The sequence below is a fragment of the Aquarana catesbeiana genome, linkage group LG06 (genome assembly GCF_042186555.1).
Source record: "Aquarana catesbeiana isolate 2022-GZ linkage group LG06, ASM4218655v1, whole genome shotgun sequence".
Taxonomy (NCBI): domain Eukaryota; kingdom Metazoa; phylum Chordata; class Amphibia; order Anura; family Ranidae; genus Aquarana; species Aquarana catesbeiana.
In genome coordinates, this window is record NC_133329.1 from 65,174,613 (window position 1) to 65,202,505 (window position 27,893).

At 42.7% G+C, this 27,893-nt stretch overlaps 1 protein-coding gene across 4 annotated transcripts in view; it reads left to right on the plus strand.

The window, feature by feature from the left end:
- LOC141148571 (uncharacterized) overlaps positions 1-27,893 on the plus strand; it is a 112,122-nt gene that overhangs the window by 8,117 nt on the left and 76,112 nt on the right. For 2 of the 4 annotated variants that reach the window (XM_073636130.1, XM_073636132.1), the window contains exon 3: positions 23,850-24,185. The exons of 1 other annotated variant lie outside the window; for it this stretch is intronic. In XM_073636130.1, the coding sequence (XP_073492231.1) occupies positions 23,850-24,185 (336 nt within the window). The remainder of the gene's footprint in view (positions 1-23,849; positions 24,186-27,893) is intronic. One more of the 4 variants, XM_073636131.1, reaches the window with a different exon arrangement.

Here is a 27,893-nt window from a genome sequence, read left to right on the forward strand (position 1 = left end):
GTAAACTAAGGTCTGTTTTGTTAGTTTATAGCAGTAGTTTGTTAGTTTATAAACTTACAGCAGGCCGTGGCCATCTTAAGTGTGGGCATCTGAAGCCAGACTGTATTTCTTCCTGGATCTCATCCTTGTAGATCTCGCACATGCTCAGTGCAGCACAAGCAGTGTAATAGGTTTCAGGTCAGGTTTCCATAGCAACGGCAGTTTCAGAGGAAGTTGCCGCCCCTTCCCAGACGGTATTGCAAACAGGAAATGATGCGATGGGCCACGGCCAGGGAGGAGGAAGTGAAAAATGAATACAGCAGATATACAGTAGGTGCTGAGAAAAAAAATAAAAAAACATCCAATTTGTTTACAGTGCACAGTTTAGTGAGGGATGCTGAAGAGTTGTAAAAGTGGGTGGAACTCCACTTTAAACACTAAACCTTTTTCTGACATTTGTTGGTTTCAAGTTAAAATCATTTTTTTGCTAGAAAATTACTTAGAACCCCCAAACATTATATATATATTTTTTATGAGACACCATAGAGAATAAAATGGTGGTTGTTGCAATATTTTATGTCACACTGTATTTGCACAGCGGTCTTTCAAATGCATTTTTTTTTTTTAAAAATGACTTTAATGAATTTAAAAAAAAAAAAAACAGTAAAGTTAGAGCCCAATTTTTTTTTTGTATAATGTGAAAGATTTTACGTTGCGAGAGTCGTGATCTTTTTATTCTAAGCAAAAAAATCGTGATTCTCATTTTGGCCAGAATCGTGCAGCTCTAGGATTCAGCCATACAGATTGTGTGGCTGAATTTGCATCGCATTCGGACCAAAGTCGTGCAGGACCCTTTTTTTGCTCTGCACCAGAATCAGATCCCATTGGTGTTCATGATCCGATTACTGTCCGAATTGACAGATCGCACTGCGATATGCGAACTGATCTGGGGATGTCATTAACATTGTATTGACACTCCCAGCGGTCCTCATATGGCAGTGTGAACTGCCTGTGAGTCGGGTGCGATGCGGTGGATTCGCAGGGTTCTTGCATCGCACCAATGTGAACCCAGCCATAAGCCCAACTCCAGGAATTAGACAAAATCTACCCTTGCGGTGAGGACGAAGCCCCCAAAAAATGCTTATTCAGTCAAGGGGTGCAGTAATAAAGAATAACACTCACCTTATTCCTGTCTCCAGCAGGGTCCCTCCATTGGGGCAACAGATCACATTAAAGCGATTGTAAAGTTAAAGAAGAACTATAGGCAAAACTTTTTTCTTCTCTCTTTGGATAGAGTAAGGGAGGGTTATAACCCCTGTCTGATTTTTTTTTTTCACCATCTGTGTCCTATTGGGGAGATTTCCTCTCACTTCTTGTCCCATAGCCAAACAAGAAAGTGTGAGGAAATCCCTGCAAATAAAAGTGGAACTTCAGTCATTTTTACAACCATCCATCTATTAAATCTTCTGCCCTTGTTGTTGTTTTAACTTTGGAGAGTAAAACATTTTTTTTTTATGCCAGTAAATCCCTTATACAGCCCACTTCCTGTTTCTTGTCCGGTCATTAGCCTAGGCTTATGACATCATGCACGGCTCTTCCTCTTACACTCGTGAGAGTTTGCCAGGAAGGGAGGTGGGGTGAGTCATAAGAGGGCCAATGAGAGCTGCAGAGCTGGAGGTGTGCCTCTGTGTAAATCCAGGAAGTGAACAGGCAGCAGCTTCAGCTGCCCACAGTTAAAATGTCTTCAGCCAGACTCAGTGGAGGAATATTTCTGCAGCATATTTGGCAAGTACAGAATCACAGTATATAAAAAATAATATGCAAAGGGGTTGAAGGGAAGCTTCAGAATAGCAAAGATGTTTTTAATACAAATTATGTGAGAAGACTGCAGTTCCTCTTTAAAGTCATTGTAAAGTTTCATTTTTTTTAAGGTAAAAATAACAAACGTGTTATACTTGCCTGCTATCTGCAGTTGGATTTGCACAGAGAAGCCCCAATCCCAATACTGTGCCACAAGGTCTGTCCCAGTATGTGGGGAGCCAGTGGCTAGTGAAGGGGCCAACCATAACACTTCCAGAGCATCTGTCGCCTCTGCTATGTCACCCGTCTCCTGGCTGGCTGGCTGATTTAGCAAGTGACACAAATTTGGTAGTCATTAGGAACAGCAACATAGCCTCCTCTGGATAGCATTCTGCTCTTTAGACTCTGTACTGTATCTTCTCTAACCTTTCCAGTTCCCTGATGTAGGCCCTGTTCTTTGATACACCTTACATGCACTCCTTGAGAGACTTCAGACCAGGCAATTTAGATGAACAATAAACATCTTTTACTGAGGTAATTAAAGGGAACCAACAGACAGTTTTCAAAAGGCATCTTCCATACACTTTCTTGTTCTCTAGTGCCCCTAAACAGTGCACCATGAGGCGGTCATATAGGCAGATGGCAAAGTGCATAACTGAGTTCTTTTCAAGGCAGAGTCCATATTTGGTAGTAAATCCGCTAGAGATAGCAATAGTTCCCTTAAGTCCATTTAGGTCCAAAAGCTCCAGACTATACTGGGAACCCCAACTGGGTGGGTCAGACGTCAGCATAATGGTTACATCTTGGCTGTCTTTTTCCTATCCGGCCTCTCAGGGCACTAATGATTCCCTATTTATATGGTGTTACCTGCAGGGGGCAGTAACCTTCTGAAAACTGTAGGAAAACCTAGCCAGCAGCATTAATCCTTACATCTCAGAAACCACTAACTCAGCAGGTCAACCTAAGGACACAAGCACACATAAACATAGTTGAACTGGTTAACCGCAGAGCATGAGTCATATCATAAGAAAACATTTAACATTTTAGAACCCTTTAGGAAGCACCTGCTTACAAGTTATCGACATTATACACATCGCTTCCAGGTTCTTTATAGCTAGGAGTGACCAGCGAATGGATGTTCACTGGTCTCTCTCCCCTCTATCCTGCAACACCTGCCACGACAACGCTTTGTTCTTCAATAGAGTGACAAATAATTAAAAAATCCTATTTCCATTTCTGTCTTAAGTGATATTAAAAGTTTGTTTTTAAGAAAAAAAAAATGTTATACTTACCAGATCTATGCAATAGTTTTGCATAGAGCAGCCCCGATCCTCATCTTTTCAGGTCCCCCCCTCCTTCTTGACCAATGACCCCATAGCAAGCCGCTTGCTATGGGGGCACTGGTGCATGTTTTCTCCCGAGCCCCACTCTATGTGTCCATAGGACACATAGAGCTGTGTCTCGCCCCCCCTCCTCCTCATTGGCTCACTTGCTGTGATTGACAGCAGTGGGAGCCATTGGCTCCCGCTACTGTTTCTCAGTCAATGGGCAGAGAGAGATCTGGGAAAAACGAGGCTCCCGTGCACATTGCTGGATCGAGAGGAGCCTAAGGTGAGTAATAGGGGCTGTGGGGGGGAGCAGCACACAAGGTTTTATACCTTCATGCCTTTACAGCCACTTTACGGCCACTTTAATTGGGAACAATCAAATTAAATTCCTGTTCCAGTGACACCAGCATGAGATGGTTTGGGTTTTATCAGGAAGGGAAGACTCAGAGACCATTAAAGATCTAACAGCTGTTCTAATCTAAACCCTGCCTTCTCCACTAAATAACTGTGTTGCTGCATCTGTCCCATTTAGAGATATCCCTTTATTTCCTGTCCTGGCAACACTTTGTGACAAGGAAAAAAATTGAGGGGAAATCCCTAACTCAATAGGGGACACGGACAGAATTAAAGAGATGACAAAGGTTCTAACCCGTCCACATTTAATACAAAACTAGGAGAATGCAGTTTGTCTTTCCCGGTCCTAAGCCTCCAGCCAAAAACTTTCTTTCCTTTGGCTGTGCCTGCTCAGTCAAGCCTCATAGACTTCTATGAGGCGGTCTACTTTTACTGTAAATTCTTGGGAGGTAACCCCATAAAAAAAAAACAGTGGGGGTTGACTGCTCAAGCATGGCCTGGGTAAAAGAAGATAGTGCAGATAGAAGGATTAATTAACTCAACCAATCAGTGTCTCTGCCTGAATGCAAATCCCACCCAACCTGGACTTGGAAGTAGTGGCCCACCGGTAAAGAGAAGAAGATCAGAGCTTCTGTATGGTCTTAGCCTTAACAGAAGGAGATGCAGTTTCACCTGAAAGGAATTAAAGTGACACTAAAGGTTCAAATTAAAAAAAAACAAAAAAAAACAAACATTTCATACTAACCTCCACTGTTCAGCTCGTTTTGCACAGACTGGCCCTGATCCTCGTCTTCTGGGGTCCCTCTGTGGCTATCTCGGCTCCTGTCCGCTTCTGATAACCCCCTTCTGGGAAGCCCTCTCCTGGGGGGGTTACCTTGCGGGCGCGCTCCCGAGTCCTGTATTCGGCGTCCGTAGCCACCGACTACAGGACTCGGCCCCGCCCCCGGCCCTTGCGTCATTGGAGTTGATTGACAGCAGCGCGACCCAATGGCTGTGCTGCTATCAATTTATCCAATGAAGAGCCGAGAAGACCGAGCAAAGGAAGAGCATGTTTGCAATACTGAACTTTCCAGGGCTCAGGTAAGTAAAACGGGGGGACTGGGGGGGCCAGTGATCGTAAGATGTTTTTTCACCTTAATGCATAGGATGCATTAGGGTGAAAAAACATGAACCTTTACAACCCCTTTAAATTGCCATTACAATCTGATGTATACAGTTACAACACAGGCACAAATTCCGAACTTCAGCAATGTGCTGACCATTGTAAAAAAAAAATGTAGTTGTATAATGTGGAACTAAAGTCATAAAGATTTAACCAATGCTATCTCCGCAGTTATGACAACGTGTTTAAATTAGTAGAGAAAAAGCAGATATTCAGTTTGGAAGGGCCATTCATGTCTATGTCACATGTCATTGTATGAAAAAATACATGAATAGAACATTTATGAATATCCAAATGCTGTGGGACCTCTAAGACCAGTGTGGTTGCAGGCATGCATCTGATGACTATGTGACCTTCCCACTCTCACGCACGGAAAATAATGTTAGAATATTGGCCACAGTGATCAGGTATGACAACCAGTATTTGTATCAGTGTGTTTAGTACATCCTATCGTATTTGTTGTAGGAAATATGAAATGAAAGCTGGATGTCTCCTTTAAAAGCCTCAGATACAATAAAGCTGGCTACTCGGTATCCATTCAAACAATTCTTTATTGGCTAGATAGCAGGATACAGCAGTAACCTGTTTTGGTGGCCAAAGCCTAATGCCTCGTACACACGATCAGATTGTTGGCCAACAAAACCGTGGAATTTTGTCCAAAGGGTGTTGGCTCAAACTTGTTTTGCATACACACGGTCACACAAATGTTGGCCAACAATTACGAACGTAGTGACGTACTAGACGTTCTACGTGGTTTTTCAGCTATTTAGCGCCACCATTTGGACACCTTCTGCTAGTTTTGTGTTAGTAGAAGTTTGGTAAGTGTTGATTCGCGCTTTTCTTTTCGCGTTTTTCATTTAGTGCTTTTCAGTTCATTTCTGAACGGCCGTTCGTCAACCAGACATGTTGTGGAATCGGAGGAGATAAATTGTTATTTATTATTGGCCTTGGAGTTATTGCTTTGACATTATTTTTTTGGTTGAATAATGATTTGATTTGGTATATTTTCTATATTTTTGGATGCATAAAATGCACTTTTTGGTTAAGTTCTATTGGCAGATAGCATGTCTAATTTTTTTCTTCAATGCACAATAAAAAATTGTGTAGACTAATACTTGGCTATGTGTTTTACTTCAAATGACAGTTTGGGAGTAGGCAGTTACATTTTAAAAAATACAATGTAAAATTGACAAGAGACACCAACATAGTTGTATCTTTGATCTTAAAAACTACGGGATAATGGTGTTATGGTAACTTAAACACAAAAAAAAAAACATAATAATATTTTTCTTGATATCACTAGAAAAAAAAGCCTTTGAAAATCCGTTTGCAATAACTCCATCAGTATCACCAGAAAAGCAGCTTCATTATTATCCCATTCAAGAAGAAGAGAATTGTGCGCTGCATTCCGAGATTTCATAATTTGCCACGTCACGAATGTTAATTCTCCATTACAAATGGTAGTTTACAAGACCGACCGCTTCTGGCTCGTCCTTGCTTCCAAGCATGTGTGTTTGTACTTTGGACTTTTGTCCGACGGACTTGTGTACACACGATCGGAAAATCCGACAACAGACATTTGTCCGCGGAAAATTTGAAAACTTGCTAGCCAACATTTGTTGGCGGAAAGTCCGACAACAATTGTCTTGTGGAGCGTACACACGGTCGGATTGTCCGCCAACAGCCTGTCATCGAACATTTCCCGTCGGAAAGTCCGATCGTGTGTACAAGGCTTAACTCATAGCATCCTTCCATCTCCTTTTAAACTTTTAAACCTCATGTGTGTGAAGGATTTTGAAGCTTTACATTTTTTCTTCCATGTGCTATAAAGTTTAATTTAATATTTCCATGCAACAAACAGTACAATAGGACAAAATATATGTCCATCTAAAGCTGGGTATACATGTAGAGTTTTTTTTTTTCCTAGCAGTTTGAAGAAAATAAAACATCACTGATCCCCACAAGTGATGTGGATGTAGAGATCTCTCGCAATGTGCTATTGCATTTTGACAGTGGGGACACCCCCACATCAGAACACACTAATCAGCGCTGCAACCATTGGCTACAGTAGCTGATCAAATACTGGTTTCCAGCAGGACTGCTCGAAAGAAGCCAGTCTAATGACCGGCTTCTGTGGAAGAGACAGGGCTATGCATGGAATGAAATTCAGCTGGTTTCTGCTGAACCGGCAAATTTCAATACATGTTTACCAAGCTTTAGAGTACAGTGTCCACAATGTAGCTGTGCAAATTCACTGCAGAATGAACAGCGTTGTCACCCTGTAACATTAGATATAGAAAGTGAGATGATAATATTACATATCTTCATAGTTCAGAATGTGAATAGGCCTGTAGATCCAAAGAATTAACACCTACTAATGTGTAGCCAGGTGAGGTCAATGAAGTCGTAATGGCAGGCAAGAAAGACTGTGTAAAAAATCTCCCCTTATAGCGCCCCTGTCACAATGCTAAATATTTTTATTGCAATAAAAGATCCCTTATACCCATCCTTCTGTTTCTTACCTTCTTTCCATTCCAGGGCTATGGCCCCATAAGACTCTTCAGCATTAGACACTTCCAGACACCTCAAGTCTCCCGGAAGGTGCGGGAGACTCCCGCATTTCTTCAGCCGCTCCCGCACACCCCAAGCTCCTCCCGATCTCCTGGGAATGATCGGTGTGGAGGGGATCAGCTGTGATCCCCAATCTCTTTTGTATAGATTTTTAGCTGACAGCCGCTTCTCCTTCTCTCCCTCCCGCGGCTGTCAGTTAAAAAGCTCCTCCGGCCCCCTCCATGTCCTTCTTCGCCCCCGTTCTCCTCCGGCCCCCTCCATGTCCTTCTCCACCCCCGTTCTCCTCCGGCCCCCTCCATGTCCTTCTCTGCCCCCGGGTCTCCTCCGACCCCCTCCATGTCCTTCTCCACCCCCGTTCTCCTCCGGCCCCCTCCATGTCCTTCTCCGCCTCTGTTCTCCTCCGGCCCCCGTTCTCCTCCAGCCCCCTCCATGTCCTTCTCCACCCCCATTCTCCTTTGGCCCCCACCATGTCCTTCTCCGCACCCCCCCATTCTCCTCCGGCCCCCCTTGTCCCCCGCAGCCAGCTCCCCTCCTCTCCTATCCCGCCAGCTGTGGGGGAAACTAGTTAATGGACACAGCGAGCGAGATCGCTCCTGTGTCCTGTGATAAATGAGCAGAGAAAACTGTGTGTACTCTGCTCAGTTTATGAATGGACAGGAGCCTCTGTCTCCTGTTCATTCATCTTTAGTGCTGAGAAAGGGACTGGGGAATCTGTGTCCTCAGTCCCTTTGTCTCAAAGGGGAGATGTCAGGGGTCTGTTATCTGATGTCAGGGTCTGCTATCTTACCAAAGCCCCCAAAAAATATTTAAAAAAATATATATAAAAAAATTCTAAAATAATGAAAAAGTGTAAAAAAATAAAATAAAAAAAACTACCGACACCACTCTCCCCTGCCCTACCAACACTATCCACTGCCCCAACCCCCTCCCCCCAAAAAGCATTGTGACAGCGTCCACATACCGCCCACCCCCTTCCCCAGAAGCACTGCGAAAAAATATTGAAAATTTAAATAATATTTTGCCACGGGGGGGTGGGGTTTGCGGGCACGAAGCGCAATCTCCCTGAAATGAGTTTCTGCAGATTGGGATGTCTGCACTTCCAGGGGTGTCTGATGCCTGTGCATGCTGTAATTCAATCTTCAACCCCTACAGCACTGCTCTATGTGTTGTGTTGCGGCCTAGCCGTGTGATGGTGAGTACCCTAACTCTTTAACCCATTCCTGTCTGGCATTGGTTAGCCTTCTTAGACTCAGTGAGACAATATGGGCATAGGATCCTCCCAAGTGCCAATAAAGAGGCACCCCAGGCCTGGTTTAACTTACACCATCAGTAAGCCTGTTCCATATCTTCCTCAGGCCATACAGCAAAGGACTGGATAAATAGCTACCCCACCCAGCACAAGTTTGATTTCCAGGAAACATCCCCATCACAAGCTTAGAATGAAGAATCTACACAGTGATAGCCTTTTATCTCCTTTACCAGAACGCAGTTTGAAATACACATTAACATATTTTCAGCCACCCCCAGTGGTGACGGCACATTCCTTCCAAACAAATAGAGAACAGCAAAAAACAGCAAGACATGGATGAGCGAGTTTGGGGTGGAGGAACTTGACTGGCCTGCACAGTCCTAACCTCAACCTCAAATCAACAAGAGTTAAAGCTATTCTAGCTGCAAAGGGTTGGCCAAACCAATATTGAACCCTACAGACTAATGCCCCGTACACACGGTCGGATTTTCCGACGGAAAATGTGTGATAGGACCTTGTTGTGGGAAATTCCGACCGTGTGTGGGCTCCATCACACATTTTCCATCGGATTTTCCGACACACAAAGTTTGAGAGCAGGCTATAAAATTTTCTGACAACAAAATCCGTTGTCGGAAATTCCGATCGTATGTACACAAATCCAACGGACAAAGTGCCACGCATGCTCAGAATAAATAAAGAAATGAAAGCTATCGGCCACTGCCCCGTTTATAGTCCCGACGTACGTGTTTTACGTCACCGCGTTCAGAATGATCGGATTTTCCGACAACTTTGTGTGACCGTGTGTATGCAAGACAAGTTTGAGCCAACATCCGTCGGAAAAAATCCTAGGATTTTGTTGTTGGAATGTCCGAACAAAGTCCGACCGTGTGTACGGGGCATAAGACAGCAATGCCATTAAAGTTCATGTGCGTGTTAAGGCAGGCGTCACAATACTTTTAGTAATATAGTGTATTTGGCACATCTTGAAACAAAAAATACAACAAAGAAAACCCAGGACTGTTGAGCAGTTAGAATCCTATATCAAGCAAGAATGAGACAATATTCCTCTCCCAAAACTCCAGAAACTGGTCTCCACAGTTCCCAGAAGCTGTAAAAAGAATGGGTGATGCTACACTGTGATAAACATGGACCTGTCCCAACTTTTTTGAGATTGTTGCTGCCATCAATTTCAAAATGAATTTCTTAAAATATTATAATTTCTCAGATTGTTGATGTGCTTTTTATTTTCTGTTGGTAATAAAATATGAGTTTATGAGATTTGCAAATCATTTGCATTCTGATTTTACACAGAGCCTAACTTTTTTGGAATAGGATTTGTATAAAGTGTATATAACTTATATCATATATATATATATATATAATAGTAAACATATCCAGAAGTAGGACATTCAGGGTTTTTATAATAGGAGCCAGACATGAACCTACATGAAGGGTGAGAGGGATATTAGACTTTTTTATAGTTAAGTAGTAATAAAGGCTGAGCCTTTTTTTGCATGGATATAATCATTTGTAAATATAATTTACAATACTGATAAACTTTTACTTTAAGGGATTGCCTTGATCTTCTCTGCACAGAGCCCTTACAGTGGAGTTCCACCCCAAAACAAGAAAAAATTAATTAATGTGCTTAAAAAAAAAAAAAAACTTTTGGAGAAATTTTTTTTTTTTACTCACCTCTAAATGCCTGTTGCTAGGGGGTCCCTCATAGTCTGCCTCCTTCAGCGCCTGGGCTCCTGACATCACTTCCCTCGGCGCAGGAAGGGGGATCACCTCTCCCCCCTCCCTCTTGTCAATCATCTGGGACACGTGACCGGTCCCAGATGATTGCGCGGCCAGTGACGGCGGGCGGCGCGGCTCGCGCATGTGCAGTGGGTGCCCAGCTGTGAAGGCACAGCCGGGTGCCCACAGCTAAAATGCCAGCACCGCCGAGCGGAGGGGGAGACGAGCAGGGCTTCGATCCCCCGCATCGCTGGACCCTGGGACAGGTAAGTGTCCGATTATTAGAAGTCAGCAGCTGCAGTATTTGTAGCTGCTGACTTTTAATTTTTTTTTTTTTATAATTGGAACTCCGCTTTAAAGTAATTGTCAATCTTGGATTTTTTTAAATGTCACATGTCATACTTACCTGCTCTGATCCTCCTCTTCTAGGGTTGCCCGCTAGCGCTCCTGGCTCCTCCAGCCTTTAGAGTGCCCACATAGCAAGTGACTCATGTGGGCTTTATCCCTAGCCATGTGCTTCTGTACACACACACAGTGCATTTCTCCCCCCCCCCCCCGTTCTGCTGCCAGGCCTATTGCTGGATCCAAATTCGGGATCATGTAAGCATACAGAGGAGCTGGTCATAGAAGGTTTTTTTACCCTAATACATAGAATGCATTAAGGTTAAAAAACTTCTACCTTTAGAACTACTTTAAATCACTTCCGTCTCTTGCCCAGGAATTCCATGAGACATGGTTCCTCACACATTTACAAGTTCTCAGGCACTTCTTGACATGTATGGATGTTGTACTGAGTTGTATGTGTGCTGCACTGTGTGTACAGTCCATAGTTCCCAACTGTCCCTGATTTCGAGGGACTGTCCCTGATTTGGAGCAATGTTCCTTTGTCCCTCTTTCCTCCTCATTTGTCCCTTAATTTGGTCTGATCTATATAGCATACCTCCCAACATCTTGAGATGGGAAAGAGGGACATCTACTAACAAACGTATGTAGGCATAGGACACGCCCCCTGTCACACCCCCTTAAAGAAGAATTAACCAAAAAAAAGGTTAATTAAATCCACAAGGGCTTTTTTTTTACCACTACTATTCCTTTATTTTGGCTTTTAAAATGTACAAATGCAGCAATTTAGAAATTGAAAGAAAGGTTTAGTACTGGGAAACTTTTTGAAAAATAGTGCATTTTATATACAACTATATAGATCAGACCAAAATATGGGACAAATGAGGAGGAAAGAGGGACAGAGGGACATTGCACCAAATCAGTGACAGTTGGGAGCTATGCTATACTGTATAGTTAAGTGTTCTTGCATAGCAAGACCACTTACTGTTATCTCACATATATATTATTCTTATTATTATAGCCAAATTTACCACCCTAACTCCTCCCACAGTTTTTACACTACATAGACAAGTAATATACCGAAACGTGCGGATTGTTCCCGAATGGTGTGCTATTACTTTGTGGAACGTTTCGCCGAATGGTTCACAAAATATCGTCATTTTTGCGGCGAAATTGGTCCCATAGGAATGAATGGGGAAACTAGAGTGGGAGATGACAAAAGCTGAAAAATCAGAACATGATTTCTAAACTGCAGCCACTCCCTCATTTTCAAGCCCACCTACACAAATCTTATATCAAAACGTTCAGCTATCCCTGCTGCCACTAAACATGTCCACGGCTAAGCCATAGTCCTGATAGTTTTCACAATATGACCATTTGTTTGTAACTCACGCCGTCCATTGACATTCATTGAAACTACACTCTAGCCCCCTCCAAATTTGAAGGGCAATTTCTAAACTGCGACCGTGCCTTCAGTTTTAATATTTCACAGACATACTATACATCAAAATCTAGGTCTGGGTCTTGTGATTCTCACAATATAAAGATCTTCGCTGTAGGATGTATAGTTTTTAAAATACGGCCATTTGTTTAGAGGTCATTTCAGGAAATTTTAGCCATTAATCAGAGTGTACTGTTAGTGTTTGTTTTGTTGCCATGGTTACCAAAGCTTCTGTTATACACAGGGGGGAGGTGGCTGGAGCATCTCAGCTGATTAGAGAGCCCGGGGGAGGGGACAGACACACCATGTACTGATTTATAATAGAGGAATATGATGGGGCAGTTTTGATGGGGTAATTCTGATGGGGCAGTTTTGATGAAGTAGTATTTGGGAAGCATAAACAGGGCATGAGCGTTGCTAGGAAACAGTGGTTGTAAACACAAGATGCTGAGACACCCCAAATGCATGTGACTTCATCTGCTAGACTTGATAATGCTTGTAGACTCCTCCCACAGTTTTTACACTACAGAGACAAGTAATATACCGAAACGTGCGGATTGTTCCTGATTGGTGTGCTATCACTTTGTGGAACGTTTCGCCGAATGGTCCACGAAATATCATCGTTTTTGCGGCGAAATTGGTCCCATAGGAATGAATGGCAAAATGTTCAAAAGGAAATGTTGCTAGGAAACAGTGGTTGTAAACACAAGATGCTGAGACACCCCAAATGCATGTGACTTCATCTGCTAGACTTGATAATGTTTGTAGACTCCTCCCACATTTTCCACACTACAGAGACAAGTAATATACCGAAACGTGCGGATTTTTCCCGATTGGTGTGCTATTACTTTGTGGAACGTTTCGCCGAATGGTCCACGAAATATCGTCGTTTTTGCGGCAAAATTGGTCCCATAGGAATGAATGGCGAAATGTTCAAAACTAGAGTGGGAGGTGACAAAAGCTGACAACCCCATGATCAGCCAAAACATTATGACCACCCCATGATCAGCCAAAACATTATGACCGCCCCATGTAAAAAAAAAAATATTTTTGAAAAAAATAAAAATTAATTTTTGAAAAAAAAAATATTTTTGAAAAAAAAAATATTTTTGAAAAAAAAATATATTTTTGAAAAAAAAATTACTTTTGAAAAAAAAAAAATTAAAAAAAAAATCATTTTTGAAAAAAACAAAATTCATTTTTGAAAAAAAAAATTTCATTTTTGAAAAAAAAAATCATTTAAAAAAATCATTTTTGAAAAAACAAAAAAACAAAATCATTTTTGAAAAAACAAAAAAACAAAATCATTTTTGAAAAAAAAAAATCACAAAGCTCTGAGGGGAATTATAGCTCCTCTCACACAGCTCTAAGGACAATTATAGCATTATAGCTCCTCCCACACAGCTTGGAGGGAAGTTATAGCTCCTCCAATACAGCTTTGAGGGGAATTATAGCTCCTCCCACACAGCTCAAAGGGGAATTATAGCATTATAGCTTAGCATTATAGCTCCTCCCACACAACTCTGAGGGGAATTATAGTTTCTCCCACACCGCTGTGAGGGGAATTATAGCTCCTCCTACACAGCTCTGAGGGGAATTACAGCTTAGCATTATAGCTCCTCCCACACAGCTGAGGAGAATTAGAGCTCCTCCCACACAACTCTGAGAGGAATTATAGTTTCTTCCACACCGCTGTGAGGGGAATTATAGCTCCTTTTAAACAGCTCTGAGGGGAATTATAGCTTCTCCCACACAGCTCTGAGGGGAAATATAGCTTCTCCCACACAGCTCTAAGGGGAATTATAGCTCCTCCCACACAACACTAAGGGGAATTGTATCTCCTCCCACACAGCTCTGAGGGGAATTATAGCATTATTGCTCCTCCCACACAGCTCAGAGGGGAGTTATAGCTCCTCCCACACAGCTCTGAGGCGAATTATAGCTCCTCCTCCAACACAACTCTGAGGGGAATTATAGCTCTTCGAACAAAGCTCTGAGGGGAATTATAGCTCCTTCCACAAATATCATCATGCCATCTAAAGGAAAGAGATCTAAAGCTGCAAAGATACGCTGGACTAAACTGGATCCGGAGCCCCACAGCAGCATAGTGGATATGGAGGTTTGTGACAGTGAATGTGCCCAGGAGGTACATAGTGAACCTGTGGTGTCATTTTCATGTTCAACTCAGTGTCAAGTTCAAGAGCACAGTGACAGTGTGATGGGCACTTCTGAAAACCATGGCATGCAAGAACCATGTGTACCAAGTGAGATTTCTGTGCAGGCATCATTTCATCAGGGTCATCATGGCTATGGAAGGTTAAGGAACAAACAGTGTACATGCATGGCTCTGACATTTTTGGCATACCACAGTGAGCTTGATGATGTGAGAAAGGGTGATCTTGATCAAATACTGAAGAAAGGCAACAGCTTGTATGGCTCAACAATAAAACAGCTAAAACAAAGAAATGTCTATCAGCATCAACACTTGACAATGGAAGAAGTGCCCCTCAGAGTCAACACTGACAAATATGAGTATAACATTGTTAAATCTCCAGTGTTATCGGGATGTATGAGAGACACGGTAGACGGTGACAACCAAGGTTGGTTTGTTGACCTCTCCACAAGACTTCAGTGCCTCAATGCAGATGTTACACATGCACTTTTTATAGTAGTGCCATATTGCATTGCATTGTTCAGAGACAAGTCTGGGAGATATGGACTGTTTGATTCTCATAGTCGAAATAAGGATGGACTTCCTGCCACTGGAAAAGGAAAAGCTGTTATGATCACTTTTACACATTTGAGTGATATGGGGGCAAGGATTTATAAGTTGTATGAATTGCTCCTTACAGACACCAGAGGCCCTATTGATGGACTGCAGTATGACTTCATGCCAGTCTCATTTCATCGTGCAAGACGTCTGTCAGATGGTTTGCTGTCCCCACTGGTGCAATCTGACAAACCACATAATGCAAAGCATGTGGAGAACAAAGTGACACAGATGACCAAAGATGTAACACACACTGGATTCCCAGCCAGCAAGCATTCTCCACGGTCAGTTGATGCGAAATCCTCACAGGGCATATGGAAGGACAGTAAGGCATTGTCCAAATTAAATGCACAGAGACGACAAAAACTGAAGACAAGACACAGAAATGAAAGAAGGCGTGATTTCAAGGCTACAAAGATGTCTGTCACCAATAAGAAAAGGACATACATCACCAGCCGATACAGAGCAGATGCTGATTTTAAGTTGAAGCAGAAGCAATATATCATTCGCAAATATGCAACAGATGCCAATTTCAACTTGAAGCAGAAGCAATACATCACCAGAAAATATGCGACAAATGCAGATTTCAATTTGAAACAGAAGCAGTACACCACCAGAAAATATGCGACAAATGCAGATTACAACTTGAAGAAGAAGCAATACATCACCAGAAAATATGCCACAAATGTCGATTTCAAGTTGAAGCAGAAGCAATACATCACCAGAAAATATCATAATGATCCTGCTTTCAGAAAACGTCACTTGCAACATTGCATGAGTTACATGAAAATGAAGCGTCAAACTCAAGCAGATTTTCGCATAACCCATAAGATGCAATGTGCCTTCAAAATAAGAATGAAATACAGACGATGGACTCGTGTCATGCGGGAATGCAGTCAACCAGTGGACAACAGCCTAATGCAGACAGCTATATCCACTTTCCATGAATGCATTAAAGCTGGGCCAACATTTGTGTGCACGATGTGTCATCGCACCCTTTTCCCTAACCAAGTGAAACATTGCATTCACAGCAATTACAAGAAGAATCTACACATTGTTGCTGCCTGTTTGACAGGGAAATATGTCCATGTGTGCAACAATCACTGTCAAGGACCTGAACAATGCACCGTACCAGATGAAAGGACCAAAGAATGGATTTGTCACAACTGTGATTTACATTTAAAAGCAGGACACAAATCATCCATCGCTGTAGCTAACAACATGGAGCTGGCGCCCATTCCCCCAGAGCTCTGCGATTTGAATGTGCTGGAAAGACAACTTTTGGCCAAAATACTGCCATTTGCCAAGATCATCACACTTCCCAAAGGTCGACAGGCAGCTATACATGGCGCTGTAGTGTGTGTGCCATCCGAGGTGGAAACCACGGTCAATACTCTACCAAGATCGCACAGCAAATCCCAGTTACACAGAGTCAAGCTGAAAAGACATCTGACTTACAAAGGCCACCAGCTGTTTCATTATGTCAACATGGGAAATGTAGTAGCAGGTCTGTCAAAACTCATTGACACACACCCCGACTACAGTGACATTTCAATTAGAGTGGATGAGACAATCGCTGATGATGATGATAATGATGATGGGATGGAACTCGACAGTTGTGACAAAACTGAAATGATGGAGATACTTGAACGCATCAAAAATTGTGATCCATCAGAGGTACAGTCTGCATGTTTACCGGCTGCTTCTGAGCAACAGGAAGGCCATGACCAACAACCTCCCAATGCAGAGGATGAGAAGGATACACTAAGACCTGGAATTGGCCTAGACAGTTGTTTGCAGCCATCTGACCTTGGAGAGGAAGCACTGACACACGGTGATGGAATATTCAGCATTGCACCTGCACAAGGAAACACACCTGTCAGCTTCTTTAAAGTTCCTAGGCTTGAGGCAATGGCTTTCCCTGTTCAGTTCCCTACTGGACAGAATACATTGGACCAGGCAAGACAAGTCAAACTGTCCCCGAGCATGTATTTCAATGCAAGGCTTTTTTGTGTTGATACTCGTTTTGCAAGAGACACAAGCTACCTCTTCTTTGCGCAGTTTGTCACAGAAACACACATGGCCAAAAGCAGCATGTCCATCCAGTTAAGGAAAGGAAAACCCAATACCAGGGATGGACGGAAAATATCCAACAAGCTGCTACAGGACAAGTGTGAGGTTGAGAGGTTGGTGCGAAACCAAGATGCCACAAGGTTCATGCAACCACTGAGAGGGAGTCCAGCTTACTGGGATAAAAATCTGAAGAATTTGCTAGCCATGGTCAGACAATTGGGTAAGCCAACATTTTTTCTTACCTTCTCTGCTGCAGAATTCAGATGGCCAGAGGTAATAACGGCAATAAAGGCACAACAAGGTCAAAAGGTGGATTTTGCGGGGCTAGACTGGGCTGAAAAGTGTGACATTCTTCGAGGCAACCCAGTGACCACCATGCGCATGTTTGACAAACGGGTTGATGCTCTGATGCGAGAGCTGCTGTTGGGTCCTGCACAGCCAATTGGTGAAGTTATCGATTACTTTTACCGGGTTGAATTTCAGGCGAGAGGGAGCCCTCATATACATTGTCTCTGTTGGGTAGCAGGAGCTCCTATATTTGGACAAGACAGTGATGACAAGGTGTGTGCCTTTATAGATCATAACATCTCATGCCAGCTGCCTGATGAAGCCAAACAGGCCTTACTTCACAGATTTGTAACAGAACTTCAAATGCACAGCAGATCTCATTCAAAATCATCTAAGAAAGGTAACAGAGTATGCAGATTTGGATTTCCAAAGCCACCTATTAGAAAAACGAGGATAACTTACCCGATGCCAGAAGAACAAGGAGATTGTGCAATGAAACCACAAGCAGCCAAAAACAAACTGAAACCAGTCTGGGATTTGCTTAATAACCCAAAAGTGCAGCTTGAAGACATGTCACAGCTACTGGCACAGTGTGATATGACTTTGAATCAGTACAACTCGTACATTCAGGCATTGACCTCCTCAAGCGTGATTCTAATGAAGCGTGATGTCAAGGACTGCTGGGTGAACAACTACAATCCACATTTACTGACGGCCTGGAACGCCAACATGGACATCCAGTACATTCTTGATGAGTATGGTTGCATCATGTACATGTTGTCCTACATATCCAAGCCAGAACGGGAGCTGAGTGACTATCTCAAAACAATAGTCAAAGAAATGAGCCCAGAAACAGCGACAGAACGAGAAGAAATGAAAGAGGTTCTTCAGGCTTATTCAAAACACAGAGAGGTCAGCGCCCAGGAGTCTGTGGCCCGTACGTGCAGCTTGAAAATGAAGTCTTGCTCACGTGAGGTTGTTTTTCTGCCAACTGGGGACAACGCACTGAAAATGAGTCTCCCGCTCAGTGCATTGCAGAACAAACCAGCCGATTCTCTTAATGTGTGGATGACGAGTTTTGTCGACAAATACAGAGCCAGACCCGAAACACCAGAGTTTGAGTCCATGTGTCTGGCAGACTTTGCATCCCATTACAGGGTTGTCTATGGCAAGCAGAAGGAAGATGGCAAGCAAAAGGAAGACAGCAAGCGTGTCAGCCTATTGAATGAAATGGGAATGATTCAAAAACGCACGAGAGGGAAGCCTGCAATCATCAGGTACGCACGCTTCTCAGAGAAGAAGGACCCTGAGAACTACTACGGCAGACTGCTTAAACTCTACCTCCCCCACCGTTCAGAGTCATCACTGAAAACTGTAAGGTTCCCAACACACCAGGATTTTTACAAAGGCGCCTGTGTGAGCTTACCAGGAGAAGAAGCAATCCGAGCAGTGTCTGCAATTGTTACCAGCAACCAAAAGAAGTTCGAACAACACAACAAAATTGTGGAACAAGTCTTGGATGACTTTGTAAAAAACGGCCCTGTTGAAGATGCTTGGAACACCTTTGCCCCAGAAGCTGAGTTGGATAGGTTGGAATGTATAGAGGAACGCAAAGAAGGGGAGCCACTTCATGAGAATGAACAAGATGATGTTCCGGAGTATACACGTCACAAACAAACAGGTGGAATTGCGCTTACTGTGAAGGCCCCACAAATGTGCCCTGATTTCCTTCGGAAAATGTACAGAAACCTTAACCGGACACAAGCTCAGACATTCTACTCAGTTTGTGACTGGTGCACTAACCGTGTGCGTGGCCTAAATCCTGACCCATTCTATTACTTTGTCACTGGTGGTGCAGGGACAGGCAAATCACACCTGATAAAGTGCATCTATGCTGAGGCGACAAAGATACTCTGTAAACTTACCAGACTACGTGAGGAAGCAGACATATCCATGCCCAGCGTTTTACTAACTGCATTTACAGGAACAGCAGCTTTCAACATTTCAGGCAACACTTTGCATTCTCTGCTGAAGTTGCCAAGAAGCTTGAAGCCACCCTACCAAGGACTTGGAAATCTAATAGATGAAGTGAGGGCACAGCTGTCAAATGCGGAGATCATTGTTATTGACGAGGTGTCAATGATTTCAAAGCCTCTGTTTGCCTACATCAACTGGAGATTACAGCAAATCAAAGGCAGTAAGAAACCTTTTGGTGGTATGTCAGTACTAGCAGTAGGAGACTTTTACCAGGTCCCCCCGCTGGGAAAAAGTAAGCCACTCTGCGTGTTTGAGGAAAATACCAATGACGTCTGGAAAGACAACTTTCAGATGATCACGCTGACAGAGATCATGCGACAGAAGGATGACATTTCATTTGCTGAGCTTTTGAATAGAATCAGAGTCAAGCAGAAGACTGTCACCTTAAGCAATGATGACAAAGCTCTGCTTGCTCAGGCTTTTACAGATCCCACCCACTGCCCTAATGACGTGCTACACATATTTGCCACCAACAAAGAGGTTCACAAACATAATGCTGCAACTGTGTCTGTTCTCCATTCAAACATCACCAACATAGATGCCGACGATTACAGAAAAGACCCTAAGACAGGAGTGATGCTGAGGCAACACCAACCTTTCAAAGGACACAAAGACAATCTGATTGACACACTGCAAGCAGCTGAAGGTGCCCGTATCATGATCACAAGAAACATTGATGTAGAAGACGGGCTTGTTAACGGGACATTTGGCAAGATTGCAAGAATAATCATCCAGACTGAGAATGGTGCTACTACGGTAAACAAGCTTGGGCTTGTGCTGGACAATCCAAATGCAGGACAGAGATACCGTAACAAGTCGTCTTGTGATGCTGACAACTTGGTGTACATAGAAAGGGTAGAGGAAAACCTGAGACAGAAAGGAGTTGTTCGCAGGCAGTTCCCCCTGAAGTTGGCTTTTGGATGTACGATTCATAAGTGTCGGGGGATGTCGATACAGTCGGCAGTGGTCTCATTGAAACGGGTCTTCCAACCGGGAATGGCCTATGTTGCTCTGAGTAGAACGACTACACTACAAGGACTGTACATAACCGACTTTGATGAGAAGAAGATCTTTGCTGATCCTGAAATCACAGCTTCCCTGGATTCAATGAAGAAAGCATCACTGGAAAGTGTTATGCCCCTCTTAAAGTTTCTACAGACAACAGACAAACAGCAAACATTAACAATTATCCATCACAACACGGAAGGATTACCAGCTCACATTGAAGATATCAAATCTCACCATGAGTTGACACTTGGAGATGTTTTATGTTTCACTGAAACTCATCTCTCAGGCTCTTCTGTTGCTGAAAGTCTCCAGCTGGAGGGCTACAACCTGTTCAAACGCAACAGACACCTCTCGTACACAAACCTTCCTGACATTGCAAGTAAAAGTGGCGGAGGTGTCGCCTTGTATGTCAGAAACCATTTCAAGGCCTATGAAAAGCAGTATCATCACAATGTGACTGACTTGGAGTTCTTGGTTGTCAAACTGGAGTCCCCTGTACAAGCTTTGATCGCTGTCGTTTACAGGCCACCGGATTACAGTATTGGCCAATTCCTTACTAACCTGCTGGGCCTCTTGGAATCTTTGGAAATAATGGATTGCCAACCTATAATACTCTGTGGAGATTTCAATGAAGATTTTCTGTGCAGAGAAAAGAAGCCAATATCTGACCTTCTTCACTCAAGAGGATATACTCAACTGGTCTGGGCAGCCACCACAGAAAAAAACACACTGTTGGATCACATTTACATCTCCAGGGTGCAGCAGTGTCTCCAGTCAGGAGTACTGCACAGTTATTACAGCTACCATTATCCTGTGTATTGTGTTTTGAGCAGTGGTTGTGAACACGCTTAGAGCCTGCATAAACAGGGCATGAGTGTTGCCAGGAAACAGTGGTTGTGAGACAGTGGTCATCAAACAGATAAAGTGGCAATGAGGGTCAGTTTACGTGGCCATAGTTATGTGGGACCATTTACAATTAGCTAAACATCATTCTCTATATTTCATGTTCGGTGTACTTGTTAGACACTGAACTCACTTACTCCCCCCCATCCATCACAGACATCTGTCCTCATCATATAGTAAGAGGAATACCGCGCTGTAGTGCACCCAAAAAGGGTACCTGTTCGTGAAATATTGTGAATGACCAAATAGGGGATAACCAAAATAGTGATGAAAATAACTTAGTGAAAAAAAATAAAAAAAAACTACATAATAACAAAAGCAGCCACTCTATGTGAGATACACACACTAATACAACAATATAACAAATATAGCAGCGCTGTAAATAGGAGTAAATACTAGTACCAGTGTTGAATAGGACTAATTGGTTAGAACCCAAATTAAATAACTAACACAGTTCTTGAAACCTAAATCAATAAGTGTTCACTGGACAGTCCTAACACAGTGAATAAAGTCCAAATAAATGTTGTGAAAATACATAGGCTCAGACCCCATTTTTTTAAAGCAGGAAATGTAAAATAGAAAAAATTCCTCCACCGCACCACGGTGGTAGCTGAAAATAAAATGCGCGCTTACCAAACGGCAAGCACAAGGGGGCTTGCGACCTTAACCCGGTCAGGGCCTTTCATTGGATGGGCTTCTAGGAAACGACATGCCACTTCATACAGCCAAAGGGTGATGATACCACTAGTCCACCAAGTCACAGGAAATCACTCTTATCATGGAGATTAATAAAAGACTCCTAGCTGGGGGGTTGTTCTCATTTAGGGGTACCCCGGGAAAAGAGAGGGAAACAACATAGCGTAATCCTGGTTTTGAGGTTTATTAAAAGAATTAAAATAACACTTACAGTGTAGCAGATTCAAATAAGCATAAGAAGCCGGCTGGCTAAAACGATCACCCGTCCTACAGACGGTAGATGCAGCACGTCAGCTCGCCCTATCACACTGTCCTCATCACACTCACCCTCTCCTTCCTGTGCTATAGCCTGCTTGCTGATTAGTAAGACAAAGAAACAGCAAGGAGCAAAACTGCAGAGAAACTGAAAATTTGTAAGGGTTTAAAGTATATGCTTTAATGAATTGCCTTGTATCCAAAAAGTTCAAAAAGTTGACTGTTCAAAATGTTAATGTTAATGTTAATGTATAACGGAAATATACCGCCAGTTCGCTTGTGATGCAATATATTGAAATTATATGTACACTGTGTAAACTGTTTTTGACACACTTGATTTTGGGACGCAAGTCCGTCAGGTGCTATGCTTTGGCTGGGGCGGAATAAATCCTGGTAACCCTTAAGTCTGTGTCCGACAAAGTCATTTACCGATATTTCTACCTTTTACATCATTAGCACTTGTGCACTTTTTAAATTTGATCAATCAATTGGTTAGTGTAATGTTTACTATCTTTACTCACTACAAACACTCCACACAGTTACTCTGCCCATCTGCCCAGTTCAACCTTTCCACAGTTACTCCAACCACACAACAGTTACTCCAGGCACTCCCCCCAGTTCCTCCGCCCACTCCAGTTGTAGAGGCAAGAACACTTTTCACAATTTCCCCAGAAATTGTACCTTTTCTAGTTGTATATAAAATGCACTTTTTATCTATGAAAAAGTGTTTTCCAGCGCTAAACCTTTCATCTGATTTCTAAATTGCTGCATTTATTAATTTCAAAAGCCAATATAAAGGAATAGTAGTGGTAAAAAAAGCATTTGTGCGTTTACCAAATCTTGTTTTTTTGTATAATTCTCCTTGCGTGGCAAGGGGTGTGTCCTATGCCTGCATACATTTGCTGATAGGTGTCCCTCATTCCCATCTCAAAAAGTAGGGAGGTATGCATACTGACATGTCAACAAATAATGCATTCTGTATTAAGTGCAACTAAATGGCTGACAAACGAATCGCTAATGAAAATTGTTGACAACTATTTTTATTATTGATTATAATCGATTATGTTGATTAGAAGAAGTTTTCTACGAAACGCGTAGACGCATCGGGGCTTGTATCATGTATATTCTCATATAGATGATTTTTTATTACCTTTTGTCAATGTCTTTGGTTTGTATGCATTTATATTTAATAAAATGTATTATATTGTTATTCTGACTATGCTCTCTTAGGTTTGCTGTGCCTCTAAAGTCCGTTTTGGGGTTCCTTGTTGAACCCCTTCTTTTTTTCTTATGTTGATTAGTTGTTTCAACTTTAGTCACTTCATTCACGAAGCACAGCCTGGTTCACGCATATGCAGTGGGGAGCCATGCTGTGAAGCCGCAGAAAGTCACAGCTCAGCATGGCAGCGCCAAGAACCTAAAGACCAGTGAAGGACCAGGTCGGGTGAAGGGAAGCGCTGGATCCTTGGACTGGTAGCTGGCTTTTTATTAAAAGTCAGCACCTGCAAATGCTGTAGCTGCTGACTTTTATTTTTTTTAAGTGAAGTTCCTCCCATTTCCATGCCCATTTAGGACTCTCCCACTGGTAGCACAATTTGGCCAAGCTTACCATTTGGCACAGCAGCACTACACAAGCCGGGTTTTAACTCTGCAGACAGCAATAAAAATCTAACAAGGATTTCTAACCCTTCCACATTCGATCAAAAACCAAACAAAATGTTCTGGCTTTAAATAACTTATTATTGTGTACATTTTATATTTCATGTCCATCTCCCCAGTAAGCACATACTCCATTTTCTTTGCTCCAAATGCATTTCTTGAGTATTCTTCATAATCCCACCTCTTGATTTCAGTAGATGCAACTTTGGACGTTTTCGCTCCCTCCCCACAAAGAGTCCTTTTTACTAACGACACCAACCTCATCTGCTCCTTCTCGGTGGACAAACAGCCGCTGAATCCTAACTTTCTGGCCATATTGTGGAGTTTTCAAGGAAATGTCATCCTGAGATATGACAACAAAGGCTTCTCCTCTCGAGATCCCCGGATGACCCTCAATGTAGAATCCCTGAAGTATGGAAATGCCTCACTACACATATCCAGCATGACCATCTCTGATGGGGGCATCTATAAGTGTACCGTTATCTACAGCCCTGAATGGAAGGAGAAGGAGATTTCATTAGAAGTGCTAGGTAAGGGCATCTATTGGATAAAAATTGTAAATGTTGCATTAAACATTGCTTTCATGTTTAGCTTTTGGGGAAAACAACATAATAACTACAATTCAATTGCCAACAAATTTAAAGTGGTGTTCCGGCCGACATTATACTTTTTAAATAAAAATACCCATATAATACACAAGCTTAATGTATTCTAGTAAAGTTAGTCTGTAAACTAAGGTCTGTTTTGTTAGTTTATAGCAGTAGTTTATTATTATTATTATTATATTATTTTATAAACTTACAGCAGGCCGTGGCCATCTTAAGTGTGGGCATCTGAAGCCAGACTGTATTTCTTCCTGGATCTCATCCTTGCAGATCTCGCACATGCTCAGTGCAGCACAAGCAGTGTAATAGGTTTCAGGTCAGGTTTCCATAGCAACGGCAGTGTCAGAGGAAGTTGCCGCCCCTTCCCAGAAAGCATTGCAAACAGGAAATGATGCGATGGGCCACGGCCAGGGAGGAGGAAGTGAAAAATGAATACAGCAGATATACAGTAGGTGCTGAGAAAAAAAATGTAAAAATCTCCAATTCGTTTACAGTGCACAGTTTAGTGAGGGATGCTGAAGAGTTGTAAAAGTGGGTGGAACTCCACTTTAAGGAAGATCTAATTTGTAACCAGACGATCTTTAGTTTGCCAAAGTACTGTTTATCATAAACCTGGACTGGCTTCCTGAAAGTGACAACCGTGGACCATGAATGCCCAATGTATCATCGTGGTTGCTTGTAGTCCCCACCAGTGGGGCATGCAGCAGGGTGACAAAAAAAAGAAAACCATTCAGGGACAGTTGTCACACCTGACAGTAAGTGGCTGGACAAGGACATTCATGTCAGAACTGCCAGGTACTATTTTAATGAAAGATATTTACCCCCTTCATGACCAGGCAATTTTTTTTTTTTGCTATTCAGCACTGCACTACTTTAACTGGTAATTCCACAATCATGAAATGCTGTACCCAAACTAAATGTATATAATTTTTTTCACACAAATAGAGCTTTCTTTTGGTGATATTTGATCACCACAGGGTTTTTATTGTTTGCGATATAAACAAAAAAAGACCATACATTTTGAAAAAAACAAAAACCCCAATATGTTTTACATTCTGCTATAAAACATATTCAATTAAATTTTTAAAAAAATCAAATTTGCTCATACATTTTGGCCAAAATGTATTCTGCTACATGTCTTTGATATCCCAATAAGTGTATATTGATTGTTTTCATGAAAGTTATAGTGTTTACAAGCTATGATTGATATATATATATATATATATATATATATATATATATATATATACATTGGAATTTTTTTATACTACTAATGGAGGTGATCAGTGACTTATAGTGGGACTGTGACAGTATGGTGGGAAGTCTGACACTAACTGATGCTGGGAGGGGCAGCTGACTACCACTGACATCATCAATGTTAGTGGTGACATCATAGACTAATTTAATACAGTGATCAGTGCTAACATTATACACTGTCACTATACTATTGACACTGGCTGGAAAAGGGATTACATCTAGGGCGATCAAAGGGGTAAATGTGTGTCTAACAATGTGCAATGTGTGCCACTTTTACTAACAGATCTCTTTGCTTCTTTTTTTTTATCATTAAAATTTTTATTGTCGTTTCACAACAAAAAAAAAACAAGCAATAGCAGTAACAAAAAAAGTCACATAATGCAACATTGTAACATTGAAGGCACATCGGTAACCTGTATAACTAAGACAAAATTAGAAGTATTCAGGTTTATGATTCTCTGACCATTCGGCCGAACACAGAGTATCTCGCATTATTGATATGTTTTGAGGCTCTGCTCCCCACCGGACACCCCAAAAGGGATCATGCTGTGTCCAGGGAGGTGCAGAGGCCCCTTCTCACCTTGTCTCGATGATCTCTTTGTTTCTTATCCCTGCTTTGCAGCAAGAACAAACACAGAGTTCATTCCCCATGTAGAGAGCCCTGTGTTGACTGTCAACACGGCCTCTTTTTTCTGCACGGCAAGATGGTGACTGCAATAAACCATGCATATGTAATGTGTGTGTAGCAAGGTCCCAGGGCTCAAGAGGCCTAATGGTGGCCTCAAGGATTAGGGGGAGCTGATGTCCTTCCATGTAGAGTGGGTTACCAGGCATGGTGGGTGTGATGCAAGAAGAAATGATGGGCGCCAGTCACTTTTTGAATTCAAACAAGAGATTTATTGTCTCTTAACAGAACTGGGGGAGAGAGGGTTAGGGCCAGGACACCCTTGAGTAGATGCATTGATAATTGGCAGACTCCCAAACTTCTATAGGTAGACAGCTATACAGTGAAAGGCCTCCAGCCGGATAACACTTCTGTATAGGTAGGATCGCTGTCTCCTATGGCAACTAATCTTGTACCAGTCACTAACAGTAGTTATCCATAACTCTTGGTAACATGGAACAGTCCTTTTACTTATCTTACAGTATCCCACTGTAGATCTTCACTCACTGAGCTCCCAGTCTCTCACTGGACTTCCAGATCCCAGTCATCAATGGATCCTCTGAGCTCTTCCACAGCTATCCCGCTGTAAACTCCTTAAGCGTTACCCCCGCTATCCTGCTGGGTCCCTGGCTTGGCACTTTCTGATGCTTTCCCACTTCTTCACCGTCCCCGACTGATGAGAAGACTGCTCTGGCACTTGCTTCAGCTTACTCACCGTAGTCTCCGGTAACAAGGTGGGCGGTCCCTTAGTGGCGACAGCTTCCCCTCTACCTCCGACCACAACTGGTTCCCCGTCCGGCTGAACCTTCTCAACTCGGTTGGACTCCAATCCCACAGTCCCAAACCTATGCTGCTTCTCCTTTTTTTGCTATATATTTGCTAAAATTACTTAGAATCCAGTATTTGCGCAGTGGTCTTACAAGCGCACTTTTTTTGGAAAAAACGGGGGGAGTTAAAAATTTTTTTTTCTTATTTATTTTACTTTTTATTTTTTATTTTTACACTGTTCTTTTGAAAAAAAAAAACGGTGTCACTTTTATTCCTATTACAAGGAATGTAAACATGTCCAATTAAATATGAGATCTGACAAGAGGAGGTGGGTCCTCTCTTGCCACTGATAAAAGTGATCTCGCGACGAATCCCTCTCGCTAGCTGCTGCCATGACAACGGTATTCCACTTCAAAGTGCTGCCGTATAATGACGGTGGGCGGTCTGTAAGTGGTTAATGGACGGGCTGCCCCTAATACTAATACCATCCACCCCCTCTAAATACACATACTGTACAGGCCGCATTTGAGGAGCACAGTGAGGCTGCATATGATGGGCACAGTGAGGCTGCATATAATGCGCACAGTGAGGCTGCATATGACAGGCACAGTGAGGCTGCATATGATAGGCACAGTGAGGCTGCATATGATGGGCACAGTGAGGCTGCATATAATGCGCACAGTGAGGCTGCATATGACAGGCACAGTGAGGCTGCATATGATAGGCACAGTGAGGCTGCATATGACGGGCACAATGAGGCTGCATATGATGGGCACAGTGAGGCTGCATATGACGGGCACAGTGAGGCTGCATATGATGGGCACAGTGAGGCTGTGGCACATGACTCTGCGATTGATGTAATAATGACTAAGCCCCTACCCTTCATGTTATTGTTGAAAAGGGGCGGAGCATGGGTGACCTTAAAATGATGCCCCCCCACCCCC